General features: G+C 43.6%; 1 protein-coding gene across 2 annotated transcripts in view; it reads right to left on the reverse strand.

Annotated features, from left to right (window-relative positions):
• Positions 1-2,732: 2,732 nt before the first annotated feature.
• LOC143935999 (chloride channel CLIC-like protein 1) overlaps positions 2,733-19,457 on the reverse strand; it is a 325,838-nt gene continuing 309,113 nt past the window's right edge. For both annotated transcript variants that reach the window (XM_077460253.1, XM_077460254.1), the window contains exon 5: positions 2,733-3,838. In XM_077460253.1, coding sequence (XP_077316379.1) covers positions 3,533-3,838 — 306 coding nt within the window. In that variant the 3' untranslated portion in view covers positions 2,733-3,532. The remainder of the gene's footprint in view (positions 3,839-19,457) is intronic.

A 19,457-nucleotide genomic window follows, 5' to 3' on the forward strand; every position in this document is an offset into this window, starting at 1 on the left:
TTCCTGATCCATGTTGGACTCATTACTTAGGAAGGGAATAACTCCATTTCCATAATAGCATTGCTTAAAAAGGGAGGAACATAATTTCAATGGCAACATTTAAAGGTTTAGTCCATCCAAAATTGATATTATAGTTACAAGGGGATAAGCAAGGTTAAACACTTACTGGCTTCTTCTAACTCTATGGGATACTGGTGGTGAGACCCCAATGTTTTGGTTTTGGACCCCTTTCCAAAAGCAGTACAGGGAAGTTCCCCATAAAAGACATACATAGATAATCTGTTAGCAAAGCTTGTGATGGCTGTGGCAGGAGGGTGGAGCTGAGAATACAGGCTTTCCATTATTCTGCACAGGTGATTTGATCCTTTTCGCTGCCTTAGTAATTACCACAGCCGTTTCATTTGAGGGAAATCCTAAAAACATGACCTATTGGGGGTACTCGGGGACAGGAATTCTAGTTGCAAAGGGTTACAAAACATTGTGGCTATTTCTATTGTTTATAGCACAGCAAGTTTCTTAACCACTACCCACCCGGCCTATAGCAAAATGACAGCCGGGCGGTGGTTCAGTTATCCTGACTGGGCGTCATATGATGTCCTTCGGGATAACAGCTGCGGCGCGCCCCCATTGCAGTGATCAGTGGTTCGGTGTGTCAGTCTGACACACCACACCGATCTCGGTAAAGAGCCTTCGACGGAGGCGCTTTACCACGTGATCAGCCGTGTCCAATCACGGCTGATCATGATGTAAATAGGAAGAGCCAGTGATTGGCTTTTCCTCACTCGCGTCTGACAGACACGAGTAGCTAATCGGCAACTCTCATCACAGGTGGGGGTCTGCACTGATTTCTTATTAGCGCAGCCCCCCCCCCCCCTCGGAAGACCACACTGGACCACCAGGGATGCCACTTGGACCACCAGGGAAGGGTGCAACATGTGGATGGCCAGCTTTGTACCCCATGGCCACATGCTCAAATAAATGGCCAATCTGTGCCCACAAATGGGCACTGATTGGCACCAGCATGTAATAAAGGAGAACAGTGATGCCCAGCAATGCCACCCATCAGTGTCATCAGTGCCCATCCGTGCTACCCATAAGTACTCATCAGTGCCACCTATCAGTGCCACCTTATTGGTGTTAATCAGTGCCTGTCAGTGCAGCCATATCAGTGGCCATCATTGAAGGAGAAAACTTACTTATTTACAAAAAAATTAACAGAAACAAAGAAAAACTTTTTTCAAAAAATGTCGGTCTTTTTTTATTTGTTGCGCAAAAAATAAAAATTGCAGAGGTGATCAAATACCACCAAAAGAAAGCTCTATTTGTGGGAACAAAATGATAAAAAAATTTGTTTGGGTACAATGTCACATGACCACACAATTGTAATTCAAATTGCGACAGCGCTGAAAGCTGAAAATTGGTTTCGGCAAGAAGGTGTCTAAGTGCCTGGTACTAAAGTGGTTAAAGATGTTTTTTTAAACAGAATTGTTCATTTCTCCTTTTTTCTACATGTGCTGTAACCCAAAATTTTAGACAAATGGGCGACGGCTCACCAACAGTCTGCAATACACTTCTTAAGCATACCAACATAAAAGGGAGAAAAGGAAGCCTCTCTCTATTATAAGGCCATAGTAAATGTTTTATTGATCCATCTGGATCTATCTGTGCAACGAATGGGTCCAAAATACCTTGCTTTTATAATACAGAGCGTGTTCCTTTTTTCCTCTTATGTGGTATTATTTATGAAAAGTGTCTGCAGTGGCAGTGCGTGTCCACATTCATGCATTGCACAAATCTATTCTTGGCCGCTGTAGACACCCCCTATTCTGGCACCTGGCCCCTTTTCGGACGCCGGGTGCTTGAATTCCAGTGACGGGGGGGGAGATTGTTTTTAAAGCACCTGATTAGAACCATAGGCTCTAATACAATTGAAAATAGGTGAAATGCGAGCGCAAAACACTTAATATTTGCTTTGCTAACATGGAACCGCCTATCAGCCAATCAGGAGGCAAATATCTAATACCTGCTGCCTGATTGGCTGAAGGTACAGGCGCCGTGATTGGATGCCTAATGTAACTGAAGGGAGGACAGAGAGCCATAGAGGACACAGAAGCTTGCCGCCTTCACCTGCTTCATGTCCCACAGTTCGCCGCCGTCACTCTCCACCAGGATGGAGTAAGTGTGTGCTGGTCAGACTACAAGCGTGCGGGGGGGGGGATCAGAGGCTGCATCTGATGGGCACACAGGCTGCATCTGATGGGCACACAGGCTGCATCTGATGGGCACAGAGGCTGCATATGATGGGCACAGAGGCTGCATATGATGGGCGCAGTGGCTGCATATGATGAGCACAGTGTCTGCATTTGATGGACACAGTTGCATTTTATGGGGCACAGTGGCTGCAGTTGATGGGCACAGTGGCTACATTTTATGAGGCACAGTGGCTGCATTTTATGAGGCACAGTGGCTGCATTTTATGAGGCACAGTGGCTGCATTTTATGAGGCACAGTGGCTGTATTTGATGGGCACAGTGGCTTAAATATATGGCACAGTGGCTACATTTTATGGGGCACCGTGGCTACATTTTAGGGGGCACCGTGGGTACATTTTATGGGACACCGTGGCTACATTTTATGGGGCACCGTGAGGGTGCAATTGATATTTTTTTTTTCAGAATTTTTTAGTTTGTTTGCACCCCCCCCAAAAATTTTGAGCACCAGCCACCACTGTGTGTTTGTGAAGTTTTTTTTATTAAAGGTATTTATATAGTGCTGACCCTTTACACAGTACTTCACATATATTGTATATTCAAAAGGCGCTTACAATCTAAAGGTCCCTACCTCACATGCATGCATACATACACACTAGGGTCATTTTAGAGCCAATTAACCTTCCAGCATGTCTCTGATCGTGGGAGAAACCTGATGAAACCCACAAAGACACAGAGAAAACCTACAAACTCCATGCAGGCAGTGTTGTGGTTGAGATTTAAACCAATGGCCCTAGTGCTGCAAGGCAGAAGTGCTAACCTCTAAGGTAGTATATTGTACTCCCACTTTACATCAAGTATATATTATACTCCATACAATGGCTTCCACTAATACAAGAACAAGTTTGCTTAATAAATGTAAAAATACTTATCCTTTAGGATAAATCAGAATTACAACCCAGCTGCCAAAGCCACAATGCTAACTATTTAATCTGCTGGACTATCGCCTTATACAAATCAAAAGGTAATTTCCAGAGAAAATGCCAGTCTGACAAGTTAAAAATTATTTTAGTCAAGTCTGGTGGCACTTGGTACAGTTCTGTAAAGCTGTATCGCTGTTGGCAAATACAGTATACACGTCATTAAAAATTTGAATTTTTGGTCTGAATTTTTGGTCTTGAGTAAAAAAATTCAGTTAAACTCATATTTTAAGTAATTGTTTCCTGAATGAGTAAAACATGACTTTACCTGCCTGTATAAAACACACAACACTGGAAAACAAATATATCTGGCCTCCAAAATAGAATCTGTAGGTAATGTTCTTATTCTGTAGATTTAGTTCTTTTGTTTTTTCGTAGAGTAGTAACAGTAGTAGAGGTCTCTGCACCCTTAACACTGTTGGGCCCAGTGATAGCTGGTCTAGTCCAGTGTGGTTCAGCTGTTGGGTTCTTCCTCTTGGTGTAGGCTGCGACCAACACACTGATGCAAATCAGCGACAACAGCAAGAAAACTGGGAGCTGCCATTGGCTGGGTATCTCTTTCATGATGTTTCGGAGGCTCTGGCCTATTGTAAGACTAAAAAGTTCCACCGGATGAAAGACGAGTCTCCAGACCACCGAACTTATAGCCTATAGGAAAAGGAAGAAAAACAATGATGCAGCAGGTAATCATAAATGGATGTATGTGACGGCCAGTACCAGTCAACTCATTTTCTGTGCACCCAGGCTGTCACGACCCCACCATCTAGGGATGCCCTATTTAGCCAGCCTGGGATCACAAGAGAATGTTGCAGAGATGTCACTTGAGATGGGCATTAAGACAGAGATACTAATTTATATCAATATACTGTACAATAATAAAAAAATCAAATATGAAAGCTAAAAACAGACTTGTTTCTGGTGTAATTAAAAGGAGCCTTCTAGATCGAACTGACTTGATGCTGACTTGCTTATTAAAGCTGAACTGAGGCTGGTTGTGCTATATGGCAGAGATAAAGAGACCTTGGGACTAGATGAATGCAAATACAAACACTTTAGCAGGTAAACCGGCTCCCTTACACATGCTTCAATGGCCAATTTAGCAGTTTGCCTAAAGTTTAGCTTTAAAGTTTTAAATTCTGCAAAAGTTGGTATTTCAGTGTTGGATAGATGTTTTGTTTAGTCTCCCAACATCTGATGGGGATTCCAAAGTCTGCATCAGTTACCAGCTTCCCAATAGGAACCTTTGCAATTTACTTTGCAATTTTTTCTATAGACAAAGCAGCAAATGGAATGGAGGAAGTTGAAGACGGACCAGAATTCTGCAGGAGAAATGTCAAAATATCATTTTCTGAAACACATAAGAAACCAGTGGGTGATGCAACTCCGCAACATCCATCATTCTTGAAACATCGGTTTGGGGGGTACTGTTTCATCTGTCACCCTGCAACTTACATAATAGGCATAGAATGAAGAACATAAAACATTATCAGGGTGAAATTTAAAATGTTGTGTTTCTTTGGAATACAATGTTTCCACAAAGATGATTTTTTTTTTTTTTTAGGAACATACTGTATCATGCATATTTACAAGTATGACATTACCTTGACCTACAACTTGATTAAATACACAGTGCTGTGTTTTCATTTCAATGTCTCTAATGCCACGTACACACACGATCGGACTATCTGGCGGACAAACCGACGGACTTTGGAGCGGAGGTCCGCCGGACTTTTGAAATGAACGGACTTGCCCACACACGGAGGAAAGTCCGTTAATTTTGAACGCGGCTCCAGGTAGACGGGACTAGCGAAGGAAGTCAATGTCGCGGTCTCCCATCAGCGAGATTGACACCTTGGGGTCCCCCCCAAAGTTCATATCAGACCCTTATCCGAGCATGCAGCCTGGCTGGTCAGGAAAGGGGGTGGGGACGAGCGACCGGCCTTCCCTCCTGAGCCGTACCATGCTGCGTGCCCTCAACATGGGGGGTGCTTTGGGGAAGGGGGGACCCTGCGGCTCCCCCACCCCAAAGTACCTTTGTCCCCATGTCGATGAGGACAAGGGCCTCTTCCGGACCACCGTGGCCGTTGGTTGTCGGGGTCTGCGGGCGGGGGCTTATCGGAATCCGGGAGGCCCCTTTAATTCCCGGATCCAACAGATACCGGCCCCCCACCCTATGTGAATGAGTATTGGGGTAGCCTGGCTTTCTTCTTCGTCGCCGCCGTCCGGTGGTCTTCTCCCCCTCTTCGGTTCTTCTTGCCAGGCCACCGCTATCTTCTTATAGCTCTTTTACTAATGGTGGCCCGGTCTTCTGTCATCGCCGCCGCCAGAAGAGAAGGCGCCGACAGCGACAGAAGACAAGGCCACCGCTAGTAAAATAGCTGGAAGAAGAAAGCGGAGGCCCGGCAAGAAGAACCGAACAGGGGGACAAGACCCCCGAAGTCGGAAGAAGAGGCGGTGGCAACAGAAGACCAGGCTACCGCTAGTAAAAGGGCTATAAGAAGATAGCAGTGGCCCAGCGAGAAGAACTGAAGAGGGGGACAAGACCCCCGAAGTGTGAAGAAGATCCCCGGACGGCGGCGGCAGCGACAAAGAAGAAAGCCGGGCTCCTCCGCTATTAAAAGAGCTAGCAGAAGATAGCGAGAAGACCCCCCAAGACGGAAGACCACCGGAGCTGTGCAATAAATTATTTTAAAAACGTGTTGTTTTTTTCTATACATGTTTTTTCACCAGGTGAATGGGTAGGTGTACATGGTACCCCAATACTCATTCACATAGGGTGGGGGGCCGGTATCTGGGAGCCTCCTTATTAAAGGGGGCTCCCGGATTCCGATAAGCCCACGCCCGCTGACCCTGACAACCAACGGCCACGGTTGTCGGGAAGAGTCCCTTGTCCTCATCAACATGGGGACAAGGTGCTATGGAGTGGGGGGCCGCAGGGCCCCCCTTCCCCAAAGCACCCCCCATGTTGGGGGCATGTGGCCGGGTACTGCTCAGGAGGGGGGGCGCTCGCTCGTTCCCACCCCCTTTTCGGACCGGCCGGGCTGCGTGCTTGGATAAGGGTCTGATATGGACTTTGTGGGGGACCCCCACGCCGTTTTTTTCGAAGTAGGGCTTCCCCTTTAAGTCCATACCAGGTGACGGGGCCAGCGAGGTGTCAATCTCACAGATGGAGCTGGCGACATTGACTTCCTTTGCTAGTCCCGTCTACCTGGAGCTGCGTTCAAAATGAACGGACTTTCCTCCGCGTGTGGGCAAGTCCGTTGATTTCAAAAGTCCGGCGGAGTAGCGCACAGACGGCCGAGTCCGGCGGACAATTTTGAGTCAAAACTTCTAAGTCCGCCAGACTTTTGGAAAGAAAAAGTCCGCCGGAGCCCACACATGGGCGGATTGTCACCAAGTCTGCCAGACAGTCCAATCGTGTGTACACGGCATAAGGAGAACTATAGTCCAGTTAGAGTAAATTAAAGTGTATCTAAACTCTAACATAGAACTCCTCTTATTTGCTCCCTTTTTGTCTGTTAAAGGTGAAAGCCGGCCTTAACTTCAGTCTTGAACAGTTGTACAGGCTCCTCTAGTATACTGAAAGTGCTTACTTTGAATTTGCTTCCCACAGTGTGCATTAGAAGCTGCATCAGGTAGAGTCCCCCTCATTTCCTGGCTGAAGGACATTCAAGATCATTTAACCCCATCCTTATTGTCAATAGGCTGCCCCTCTTCCTTCATTGTATTTCAGTTCTTTTGTACATTTAACATCAGCATCAGATGCTGGTGTTGGATAGGGCAGTCTGCATGAAAATACAATCTGTCTAGGAATGCCCACTACTCCAGCGTGATATTTGCCCATAAAGGCATGTTGATGTTCACACAACTCATCCAAATAGCTGGCTAACTGCTTGCATCAGGGCCGAGGGTTCTTGAGAGGAGTACTTAGGCAAAGGTGCTGTGATGTTCTCCGCTCCTCCCAAGACCTCCTGCTCTTTATCTCCCTTGTTACCACCTCCCATGCTCGCCTCCAGGACCTCTCCAAAGACTCTCCCATCCTCTGGAACTCCCTGCCCCAGTATGTCGGCTCAGCTCCTACCCTGTCTGCCTTTAGGCGATCCTTGAAAACTCACTTATTCAGGGAAACCTACGCCACTTCTACCCAAGAACTGTACCCAGGTAACCTTCATCAGATCATCCACTGCAGCCATTACCTTTTGTACCACCTCCCTCTCCCTCTAGATTGTAAGATTCACGAGTAGGGCCCTCCTATTCCCTCTGCATTGAACTGTATTGTAATCCTACTGTCCCCACTATATTGAAAAAGCGCTTTGTAAACTGTCGGTGCTATATAAATCCTATATAATAATAATGTTTTCAGGAAGCTATGTACAGCACTCTGCAGGTCCCTTTCACAAGCCATGATCTACCAGCATTGCAGAGAGAGAACGACGCAGATCCAGTGATGACAACACTTGGTTTACATTAAAGGTATGTGATGAAAATGGAAAGATATTATTAAACATTTCATTAGCACATTGAGGGGGGAGGGGAAACAAAGGAGGGCAAAATTTAGGCAGTATAAACTTCAGCTTTATATAAATGTTGGTATGAGAAAGAAGAATTTTCCTTTAAAATGTGCTACCACCCCCTGTACCGCCCCCTCCTCAGTGGGTAATGCTGCTGGACCCTGCTTTTTGACAGCTATCAAAGCGATTCCCCTTGATGCCAGTAAGAAGATCAAGAACTGTCGGTTCACACACACACACAGCCTTGGGGTGTCTCCATCTCTTACCTCTCATACTCAATGGCAAGAATTTTAACTACAAGTGTGCTTTTTTTTCTTAGAATAAATTATTACTGTCATGCTAATGAGGATCCTACACTCCCGTTTTCTTGTTGCTTGAGCTGCATTGGATCATCCAAGATCTTCTTTGGAACCTGCAGGATCCAATAGCATGGCACCTGGTTACCGTCCTGATCTGATTGAACTTTACTGAAGCTATTGACACTGGACATTGAAAGCTGGGATTTGGAGTGTGCTGTGCTGGTTTGTCGATCTCTGCTCAGTCAAGACAGAGAACTGAGTGCTCAGGGGTCAAGGGATTGCTTGGTCCTCCATCTTAGAGCTAGCGGGGGGGGGGGGGGGGGGGCTGTAGCATTTGATTGATGCTGCAGCAACATAGATAGTTATGTATGTTTTTTTTGTCTCCTTTAAGTGTTTTACTGGCAGGATCAGCACATTATAGTAAAGGGAAAAAAAGCCCCAAAAAAGAAAACCTGATTTAGCCAACACATCAAAGGATTGGAAAGCTGCAATATTTTGGGGTTTAGAAAATGGTTCTTATGAGAATACTTATTACATAACAGATTTATTGATGATGGTAAAGTGGCACACTTACTCTGTGGGTTTTTACAGTCACAATTAAACAAATGTGACAGAATAAGTATTAGAATTCATTACTGGAAAGCTTTAGGTCAGATATACAACATACATCTTTAGATTATAGCAGATGGCTTTAAATAATACAGGTAATCTTCTGTACTAGATGGTCCTGTTTGGTGAAAGTCTATAAATGTTTATCACAGTATTTTACTTGGGAAGTCATCAAAGTGGCTTATTGCTTTCCTGGTTTGAAAAGTTTTCTGTATTGGCATAACTACGTAAAACAAGTTTTCTCCTTACTAAAATTGGTCACAAATGGATAGCAAAAGATCGGACAATAGGAGCTGCCCACCTGGATATACATTTTGGTTTCAGCTCACAGAAATGCAGCAAGGTTCACTGTGCCAGATGTCCACAGACCAAACAGCCACCAAGGCAGGAACAGTCAGTAGAACAATGACAACAGACTAGAACTCACATTTGTTGATTCAGCAAAGTAAAGAGTACATTAAGAAACCTCTGAGGTAGCAAATACTCTAATGCCGTGTACACACGGTTGGACTTTCCAGGCAGAAAAAGTCTGACGGAATCATCTGATCGTATATTGCGATCGTGTGTGGGCTTCAGCTGACTTTTTTTTTTTTGAAAATTCTGACGGACCTAGAAATAGAACACGTTTTAAATCTTTCCGACTGAATAAATTCCTATCGGGAAAACCAGTCGTCTGTATGCTGGTCCAACAGACCAAAAACGATGCAAGGACAGCTATTGGCTACTGGCTTTTAAACTTCCTTTTTCTTTTCCCGTCATACGCGTTGTACGTTACTGCATTCTAAACGATCAGACTTTGGTTTGATCGGCAAGTCTGTTTCAGCGGTTTATTCTGATGAAAAAAACGGTCGTGTGTATGCGGCATTGGATCAAAGGATATATCTCCAAGAAAAAAACCTGTGGGAGCAAATATTCCCTTTCCGTAGGACTCCTGTGAAACAAAATACTGCTCCAGTAACAGCTTTTTTACTGCACCCTTTGCCAAATGAGTAAAAATGCTTGTCGTATTAGTCCTCTCTTTTAGCGAGTAAGCTCATCTCCTTCATTACTAAGCACTCTCAAATTCAACTTGAAGAATATCTAAAGCCAACTGGACATGTTCTTAATAGTTTCCACACAGTGCTCCTCCGATGGGTTATCTGTGTTGCTCGGGTCATCGGATGTCATATATATTATTCAGTGAGACTGTTTTGGCTTTGCCAAATCTTAATTCATTAAGTGGTAAGCAGAACCTATCCACACATATCCAAATTCCCACTGCATTTCGGAAAAGCAAACAATTCCTTTCAAAAAACCTTTCGCCTGGGATTATTGTATTGTGAATACATTTACGTTAATTCATGCAAAGATGGAGAAGAAATCATGCCATGATAATGGTACAATGAAAAATATTTAGATTTTGTGGCCTCATCTCTGACCTTCTCATAAGTCTATGCAACCTTACTTTCATGCCACAGTCTATGTATTACAGGCTGCCATGACCTCAGAGATAGGAAAGTGTTTTAATCTGAGAGCAAGGTTGTCTACATATTAAAGAACTAAAAGGAAGAACTTTTTTTAAAGTTTGGATAGAGTAAGGGAGGATTATAGCCAGGGCCGTCTTTAATTTTGATTGGGCCCTGGTCAAACATTTTCTAGGGGCCCCCCCTCCATTCTGAGACATAGAAAAAATAGCAGGTAGACTCAAAATCAGTTTACTGCAGCAGATCACGCAGTGATTGCAATTGTTTGCCAGAGGTTACAGCCTATCCTTACTGCTCGCTGGCTGGTTGCTAGAGGTTACAACACATAATTTCTGCTTGCCGATTGGTTGCTAAAGGTTAATGCACATCATTACCACTTACTGATTGGCTGCTAGAGATTAAAGCAGATCACTACTGTTCGCTGATTGGTTGCTACAGGTTAATGCACATCATTACCTCTCACTGAGCAGTGGAGCAATCCTAAATAATTGAGCAAGTAAAGGGGCACATTAATACACATACTACAGGAGAGGTTCAGAGACTGCAGACATACTGCAGGAGACAATCAGAGACTGCGGACATACTGCAGGAAACAATCAGAGACTGCGGACATACTGCAGGAGACAATCAGAGACTGCGGACATACTGCAGGAGACAATAAGTGACTGCGGACATACTGCTGGAGACAATCAGAGACTGTGGACATACTGCAGGAGACAATCAGAGACTGTGGACATACTGCAGGAGACAATCAGAGACTACGGACATACTGCTGAAGACAATCAGAGACTGCGGACATACTGCAGGAGACAATAAGAGACTGCGGACATTCTGCAGGAGACAATAAGAGACTGTGGACATACTGTAGAAGACAATAAGAGACTGTGGACATACTGCAGGAGACAATAAGACTGCGGACATACTGCAGGAGACAATAAGAGACTGCGGACATATTGCAGGAGACAATAAGAGACTGCGGACATACTGCAGGAGACAATCAGAGACTGCGGACATGCTACAGGTGATGGTCAGAGAACTTTCAGCAATGTACACCATGACAGTTGAATAACACAGCTCAGGGTTTAAGCAGTCAGGCATTTTATGGGTGCAAGGACATACCTAGGCAGCCAAACGCACTACATACATTTAGAGTTGTGGGCGGGGCTTCCATTCTCTGATCTCACTACAACAGCCGGGAGCTCCACTGATGCTTTGTGCGGGTAACGGGGCCCCCCGATGAAGGTTTTGCAGAGTGCAGAGAGGACACGGGAGGCTGTATTCTGAGAGGGGGCGGGGCCGGGAGCTCCACTGACGCTCTGACCCCGCCCCATGCAGCCTGTATGCTCAGAACAGAGCGGCTGTAGTGAGAGCCAGTGAACGGAGTGGGAGTGTCAGTGGAGCTCCTGGCCCCGCCCCTTCTATACTGGCTGGGGAATACAGAGGTCCGGGGGCGGGGCCGGGAGCTCCACTGACGCTCCCACTCTGATCACTGGCTCTCACTACAGCCGCTCTGTTCCGAGCATACAGGCTGCACGGGGGCGGGGTCAGAGTGTCAGTGGAGCTCCCGGCCCCGCCCCCTCTCAGCTGGCTAGCATGGGAATACAGCCTCCCATCCTGTGTCCTCTGCGCACTCTGCAAAACCTTCATTGGGGCCCCAATTCGCGGGTAGCAGTGTGGGCCCCCCTACAAACATTGGGCCCAGGGCAGATGCCCTGTTTGCCCTGCGCTAAAGACGGCCCTGATTATAGCCCCTGCCAGTTTTTTTGCCATCCATTTCTCATTGGGGAGAGTTTTACGTTACTTCTTGTCCCATAGCCAAAAACAGGGATGTAATCCCTGGATGCCCCCAGAACTAATCTCTCCATTGGAAGAAATTCCCTCTATTACTATTCTGGGGACAACCCAAAATTTGGGATTTTTTTTTCACTCTCATGGATAACCTTAAACAGGTCAATAGAGAGGGCGAATCCCCCTAATGGGAGCACAAACAGACAATAAAAAGCTCCATCTCCCAATCCCAATCCTCCTCTATAGGAACGATTTTCACCACTGATCATGCTCTCATCTCTCTGGAAATAGATCTGGTGTCTTCGTCGATCAGGCCTTGGCTTTGGGGGCTCATTTACTCCCTTCTTCAAAACCAGTCCATACAGTACATGCAGAAATCACTAGAAAATGATTGTTGCTCTTCTCCAAGAATGGCAGCCCAGATTGTGATCCCAAGCTTGCATGGGAAACGCACAAAACCTACATTTTGATCAAACTAAGAACCAAGCATAAATAAAGAAAAGACTAAGCAAAAAAGACACTCAAAGTGGTCTACAAAGATCTCTGGCATGCTTGGTATTAGCTGAACTTACAGTACTGCGTGACCCCCTAAAATCTCTTTTAGGGACAAGGTTAAAACTGTAATTGCCAGGTGCAAAAAGACATTTTATGAACATGGCAACAAGTGTGGGAAGATCCTTGCTCTGGCATTGAAGAAAAAACAGACCCGCTCATTCATCCCTGAGTTCTTAGATTCCAACCAGCTATAAAGTTCACCCTATAGGTGAAATAGCCACGGCCTTCCAAAGATTCTATGAATCCCTATACTATATTAAGTCTCCCCAGACAACGCAGCACGATACCCTGCTAGCTATCAACACATACCTCAAAGAAGCAGACATGCCCTGCTTTCCTGTCTCCGCTTTCACAGATCTGTATCAGTAGCTAAGTCACGAATGCATGTTCCCTAACTCTCGGTCTCCTTACACTTAAATGTACAGTATAGTGGGCTCCAGGTCCTTGTTCGAGGCTGACAAACTAAAGCTCACATCATAGTGACCACGAAGGAAGTGAAAGATCCGTTATTGTGTCAGAATTATAGACCCATCTCATTTTAAATATAGACCTCAAGCTATTGACCAAGATTCTTGCCATGCGACTGATGGCAGATGTCACTGACATGGTCTTTTAAGACCAGGTCGAATTTGTGCCCACATGAAAAGCAAGGATAACTCTGCCAAGGGGGTGTAGAGATGCTGCTACCTTCCGTCAACCCACAGCTCCACCCGATGCTCAGACTGATAGACTGTTGATGTCTCTGTGTACTGTGAACCATTGGAGGGACAGTTAGAACTCGGGTAAATGTCAAATGGCAATATCCTTTATGACGTGGAATAGTTGTAAAACAGTCAACTTGTTTCAGCCATCAGGCCTTGTGGCATAACATTAGTATTGCCTGGGGACTGGTATGCCCTCTGACACTGGGAGGTGAGAGGACCAGGTTTCTTCCCTTCCTGTTCATTGCCAATCCTAGCGTTCCTTGATCATCTACCCTTTCAGGAAGGGTTCACCTCGCTTCCTTTTTTTCCCCCACTCTTCCTTTTTTCAGTTTTACTCCCTCTAATTTTTGTTCGTGTTAAGGGACATGCTAGATCTGTTGTATGCAGTAGCTAACTTTTCTCCTTATAGCTTATACAGCTATAATGGGCCAGGCAAACAGACACAAATCCATTCTTTCTCCATGTTGAAAACATGCCTGTTATTATGCTGCTGTTCCTGATATTCTGATGTTTCAACCAAGGAGTATCTGTAGGGTTCTGAATTGCCATTTATCATGTATGCACTTTAAACTTTGGTATATTAATAAAGAATTGACAAAAAGTTCCACCTTCCTCGTGGTGCACATCCTCTGTCTGAGCCCCTGATAAAGAAATGAAGAAAGCATAATAATAATAATGAAAAACGAAAAAAAAAAAAGATAGATATATAAAAATAGTACATACAACATAAGTACAGCAGCCAACACTATATCCCCCTTGTGATAACAGATATCAAAGCACCCATCAAGACCCACATAAACCCAGCATCTTGCCACAAAAAAAAGGGGGGAATCCCTAAGCAGGAGGGCAATTAATCACAACCTGTGGAGTTATTTTCCATCCAACCACCTGATAACTTTTTAAACTTATCAGGTATCCTTCCGTTTAGATATGTGGCTTCATACAACAGCAAAGGCTTATTTATCAATGCCTTCCAGGCCATGATGGTGGGGGCCATCGGTTTCTATCAGGACAAAATAATCATTTTGTGTGCACAATACAAGAGCTGGGTGAGCAAAATGCAAGTTACCTGCTTGGGTACCAATGTATCTACCAGGCCTAAAAGACAGACCTCTATAGATGGTCTTATAGCAATTGTCGTGATCAACCCGACACAGTCCACCACCTCCACGCAGAACTGCCGGATGTGCGGGCAATGTAAAAAAAACTGCTCCATGGGGCATCGCACCTCCAACAGTTCGAAGGATGAGCAGGGAAAATCCTTGCTAGTTTAGCAGGAGTGTATTATATCCTATGGAGGAACTTTAACTGTATCAAGTGATCAGGCGCCGACACCAATCTAGCAAACAAGGTGGTCCCTATACCATCCCAATCATCATTGCCCAGCTGCGAGCAATCCCACAATCATGCCGCACGAAAGGAGGCCAAAACCGTGGTAGTATCTGTGAATAATTACTTATAAATAACAGACAGGGCTTTAGGTAGATCTTTAGCTCTAAGCAGCGACTCCAGTCCCCAACCCGCACCTCCAGATTGGAAGACCCAAATCAGGCTTATGTTTGTATTTTTAACCCTTTTTTAAATAAACGGTCCCTATCTGAATTACACTATTGGAAGTGTCCCTGTTGTACTCTTTCCATAAACTGCTTATGAGATCATTCTATGTGGATGTCGGTGGAGCACTATGTCTACTGTAGATCCCTTGTGGTCACATACCTTTTATGCTGCTTGTGGATACTGGTGGAGTCCTGTATTTCTCCTAGTGGGTCCTCTATGATGACATAACTTTTACGCGGTTCATGACCACTCACAAAGTGGGGGTCATTACCATCTGGTAAGCGTTCACTTTTTTTTTATCACAGAGGTGGTGTGAACATCACTTGGAAGAATTCACACTTTAGAATAATTTTTTTGATTACACCTGCACACAAATGGTGTTTGATTTTTTTTCTCATAGTTGTACGAACTTGAGCTTTTATTTGGATTTATATAAATTTGGGTTAAGCACATGTCTGTATTTGACTGGGAATTAGTGCTGCAACAAGTCTTGTGGATATTGTGCATCAGAATATTGTGAGTGCTTTTCTCTTATATTTTGCCCTAAACATGCTTACACTAACATTTTTATGAAAAAAAAACAAAAAAAAAAAAACTGACAAGTGTTCTAATGCCTCTCCATTCCATCCAAAATGAAATAGAAAGTTTTGCCTTTATGTATTACTTTAAGGTCTAAACAGGGGCTAGTCAGAAGATGAGAATAAAACGCAGGAATTAAAGTAGCAGGGAAGCTGCTTGAAACCCACCACTTTCAAAAAGTCTGTCCACCCTTACAATGAGGATCTGTTTTTATGATGATGACACAAAGGTTTATTATCAACTCTAGTATGTTGAAATATATTTATAAATACAATTGTTATGCCCCTAAAATACAGGTACTCCAGATTATTTGGACCATGGCATGGTTAGTGTGATTATGTAGATCCTCCACGCCCCTGGTTCATAGATCTTCAGGTGAGTAGTTTAGAAGTTGGAACACTTCTGTTCCAATTGAACTGGTTCTTGGTCATTACCTGAGCAACTACAAAGCAGCACCTGGGAGCAGAAGCATGTCAGTTCTCACACAATACATCTGCAGGTCTGTCTATGTAAGGAACAGGGGACAGGATAATGCATATAATCTAAAGACCTCTACAATATGGAGCTGCTCTATCATTTTATTGTTGCGATTTTTCTTTCTCCAGAGAATGCAGTTTTGTTATTTCCTTTTCTTGAGTTTGTGACGGCTGAGAGAATGCAGACATCTGTACAATTTACTGCAGTTTGCATGACTGTGGGTTGTTTAGGAAAGAGGAGACAATATTTCTCTGTTCTATAATCAGATGATTATTCTCCTAACAAATGTTACAGTGATGGCTAAATAACAGAATGGGAATGATTGATTCTTGGTGAAATGTGTGTCCAGAAAGAGGTTGTGATTAATTCCTCTCACTCTGGCTCTGAAAACTAACATGATAACATCTGCTGGAGTCTTCACATAGTACAGCCTGTCTACGTGACCCATGTCCAATGTGCTATTATTCTTCTGCTACGGTTTTCCTCTAGGCAATAGACTCAGCCTGTTGGAAGTCCATGCTAGCTAATGCTATGTTGTTTTCAAACATCAAATACACTGCATACTGTGGGGAATATAATTATTTGATCCCCTGAAGATTTTGTAAGTTTGCCCACTTACAAAGAAATTAAGGGTCTATAATTTTTATCATAGATGTATTTTAAATGATAGAGACAGAATATTAACCAAAAATCAAGACAAAACGCATGATACAAATGTTAAAACTTAAGTTGCAGTTCAGTGAGTAAAATATGTATTTGATCCCCTACCAACCAGCAAGAATGTTGTTTCCCACAGATTAGTCCTGTCAATTTATGAAGGTGCTCCTAACAACAACTCGTTATATGAATAAAAGACACCTGTCCACAGAATCTTATTCTTCCATTCAAACCTTACCATCGTGGGCATGACCAAAGAGCTGTCAAAGGATTTCAAGGAAAATATTTTAGACCTGCACAAGGCTGGAATAGGTTACAAGACCATCAGCAAGAAGCTTGGTGAGAAGGAGACAACTATTGGAGCGATTATTGGCAAATGGAAGAAATACAAAAGAAATACAAGAAAAAAGTGAGGGATCAGCCCTAAAGTACACGGGATTAGTTTGTGAATGATCTCAAGGCAGTTGGGACCACAGTCACCAAACAAACCATTGGTAACACAATACGCCACCATGGATTGAAATCCTTTGGCGCCCCATAAGGTTCTCCTCCTCAAGAAGGTACATGTACAGGCCCATCTGAAGCTGCCAATGAACATCTAAATGATTTAGAGAAGGATTGGGAGAAAGTGCTGTGCTCAGATGAGACCAAAATTGAGCTCTTTGGCATTAATGTGACTCGCCGCATTTGGAGGAAGAAAAATGCTGACTCTGACCCCAAGAACACTATCCCTACAGTCAAGCATGGAGGTGAAAACATCATGTTTTGGGGCAGCTTCTCTGCTAAAAGTTCAGGCTGACTTTGCCACATTGAGGGGCCAATGGACAGGGACATGTATTGTAAAATCTTGGATGGGAAACTTCCCTCAGCCAGAATACTGATGGGGCATAGCTTGGTCTTCCAGCGTGACAATGACTCAAAACATACCACCAAGGCAACAAAGGAGTGGCTCAAGAAAAAGCACAGTATGGTCATGGAGTGGCCTAGTCAGAAATCCTACAGAAAATTGGAGGGAGCTGAAACTTCAAGTATTTAGAAAAGAGGACCACTATCCCTCCTGAGATGTGTGCATACCCGGTAACCAACTACAAGAAATGTCTTAGCTCTGTGCTAGCCAGCAAGGGTTTCTCCAGTTCAAGTACCAAGTCATGTTTTGCTTGGGTATCAAATACTTATTTTACTCACTGAGCTTCAACTCCATTTATAACATTTGTATCATGTGATTTTTTTCTGCATTTTTGGTTGATATTCTGTCTCTAGCATTTAAAATACACCTATGATACAATATATAGACCCTTTGTTTCTTTGTAATAGTGGGCAAACTTCCAAAATCTGCAGGGGATCAAATAATTATTTTGCCCACTGTATATTGTTTTTTCTATTTTTTTTTTTTAGGGTTCCTCTAGGATTGTAGGCAACCGATTTAGAGATTGTGTCAGATTTATTGTTTTATTACAATCACAGGTGTGCGCTAAGGAGATATCTACAAACTATGGACTAACTTATTATTCTTATCTACAGCTCTGAATTCATCGGAGTATTCGGTCCAGTTCTGGTCACCTGTCCTCAGAAGGGATGTGCTAGAACTGTAGAGAGTCCAAAGAAGTGCAACAAAACTAATAAAGGGGACTGGAGGACCTCAATTACGAGGATTGACTGCAAACACTAAATTTATTCTCGCTGGAGAAGAGACGCTTGAGAGGAGATATGATAGCGATTTACAAATACCTCAATGGCGATCCCAGCATAGGAAAAAACGATTCAGTCTCAAGGAGTGTAATAGGACATGGGGCCACCAATGAGATTGGAGGAGAAGCTGTTTAACCTTAAACTGCGCAGGGGGTTTTCACAGTCAGGGCGATAAGGATGTGGAACACTCTTTCACAATTTGTGGTGGCTGCAGGGAGTATTGATATTTTTAAGAGACTCTTGGATGTTCATCTTAAAGGAAACAACATACAGGGATATGGGAAATAATTATAGACACTGACACAAGTGCACCTACACAGGTTGAACTGGATGGACTATTGTCTTTATTCAACCTTACCTACTATGAAACTATCTTTCAATAAACATTATTAGTGTCTAAACAGACCCAGTGTAATTTCAGAAAAAATGTAGTAGCATATGACATTTATATTCTAGTCTAAAATTCTATTCTATGTTGAGATTAGTGTCCTCGTTGACAACCGCCTAACTAGCCCGCAGTATATTTTAGCTACTTGCAATACAATTGTAATTTTATATTATTTTATTCAATTGTGTTATTTTTTTCCCTGGCAGTAAACTCCACTTTATGACCTTGACCTACAGGAAAGCCTATAAGTCTCACCTGTAGGTATAGTTAATGTCTCCTAAATGTGTACTGTTTAGGAGATATTCACATTTTCAGCAGCCAGTGATGTCATCAGCGCACACGCAAATGTGAGTGACACCATCGTGGCCTGGCCATTCATATGGCTGGAGAGCCTGAACCCCAAAGGAAGCGCCGATAGTGTGTTGCTGGACGGCTTAGTTTTAAAGGTAAGTCTGTTTGTGCTAGTATGCGGTCCATATAATTTCTGTGAAAATAAAACTTACTATTTAAGGGGTCCCCAAAGCTTAATCTTAGTATGATATAAAGGAGTAGGTCTGACCCAGGAATAAAAAAAAAAAAGCTCTCACAAAAACCAGTAGTGGATTCCTTGGCTGATCAATGTGCCATTCACAATGATGCAATGCCAGGGTAAAAAAACAGCACAGTTCTCATTAATCAGTGCAGGTACAGATACATTATTTATGTGGTTCTAAAGCCTTAAAGAAGAAGCTCAGCCCAAAACGAACTCTAAATCTACTGGTAGCCACATTCTAAAACTAATCTATCTAACCCTGTAAAGCAAAAATCGCTATACATACCTTTTTTGCAGCTGATCTGGTCTAGTCTCCAATGGCGGATGCTGTGTAGAAGAGACAACTGACAAAGGCTGGAAAATGCCTGGGAAGTGATGTCACCCATAGACTTACTTGCATACTAGCTCATTATGCCTTTGTCTTGCAGGGTTTTTTTTTGTGGGTTTACAATCGCTTTA

Source organism: Lithobates pipiens, unplaced genomic scaffold (genome assembly GCF_037356315.1).
Source record: "Lithobates pipiens isolate NorthernLeopardFrog02 unplaced genomic scaffold, aLitPip1_a1.2 Scaffold_28, whole genome shotgun sequence".
NCBI lineage: Eukaryota > Metazoa > Chordata > Amphibia > Anura > Ranidae > Lithobates > Lithobates pipiens.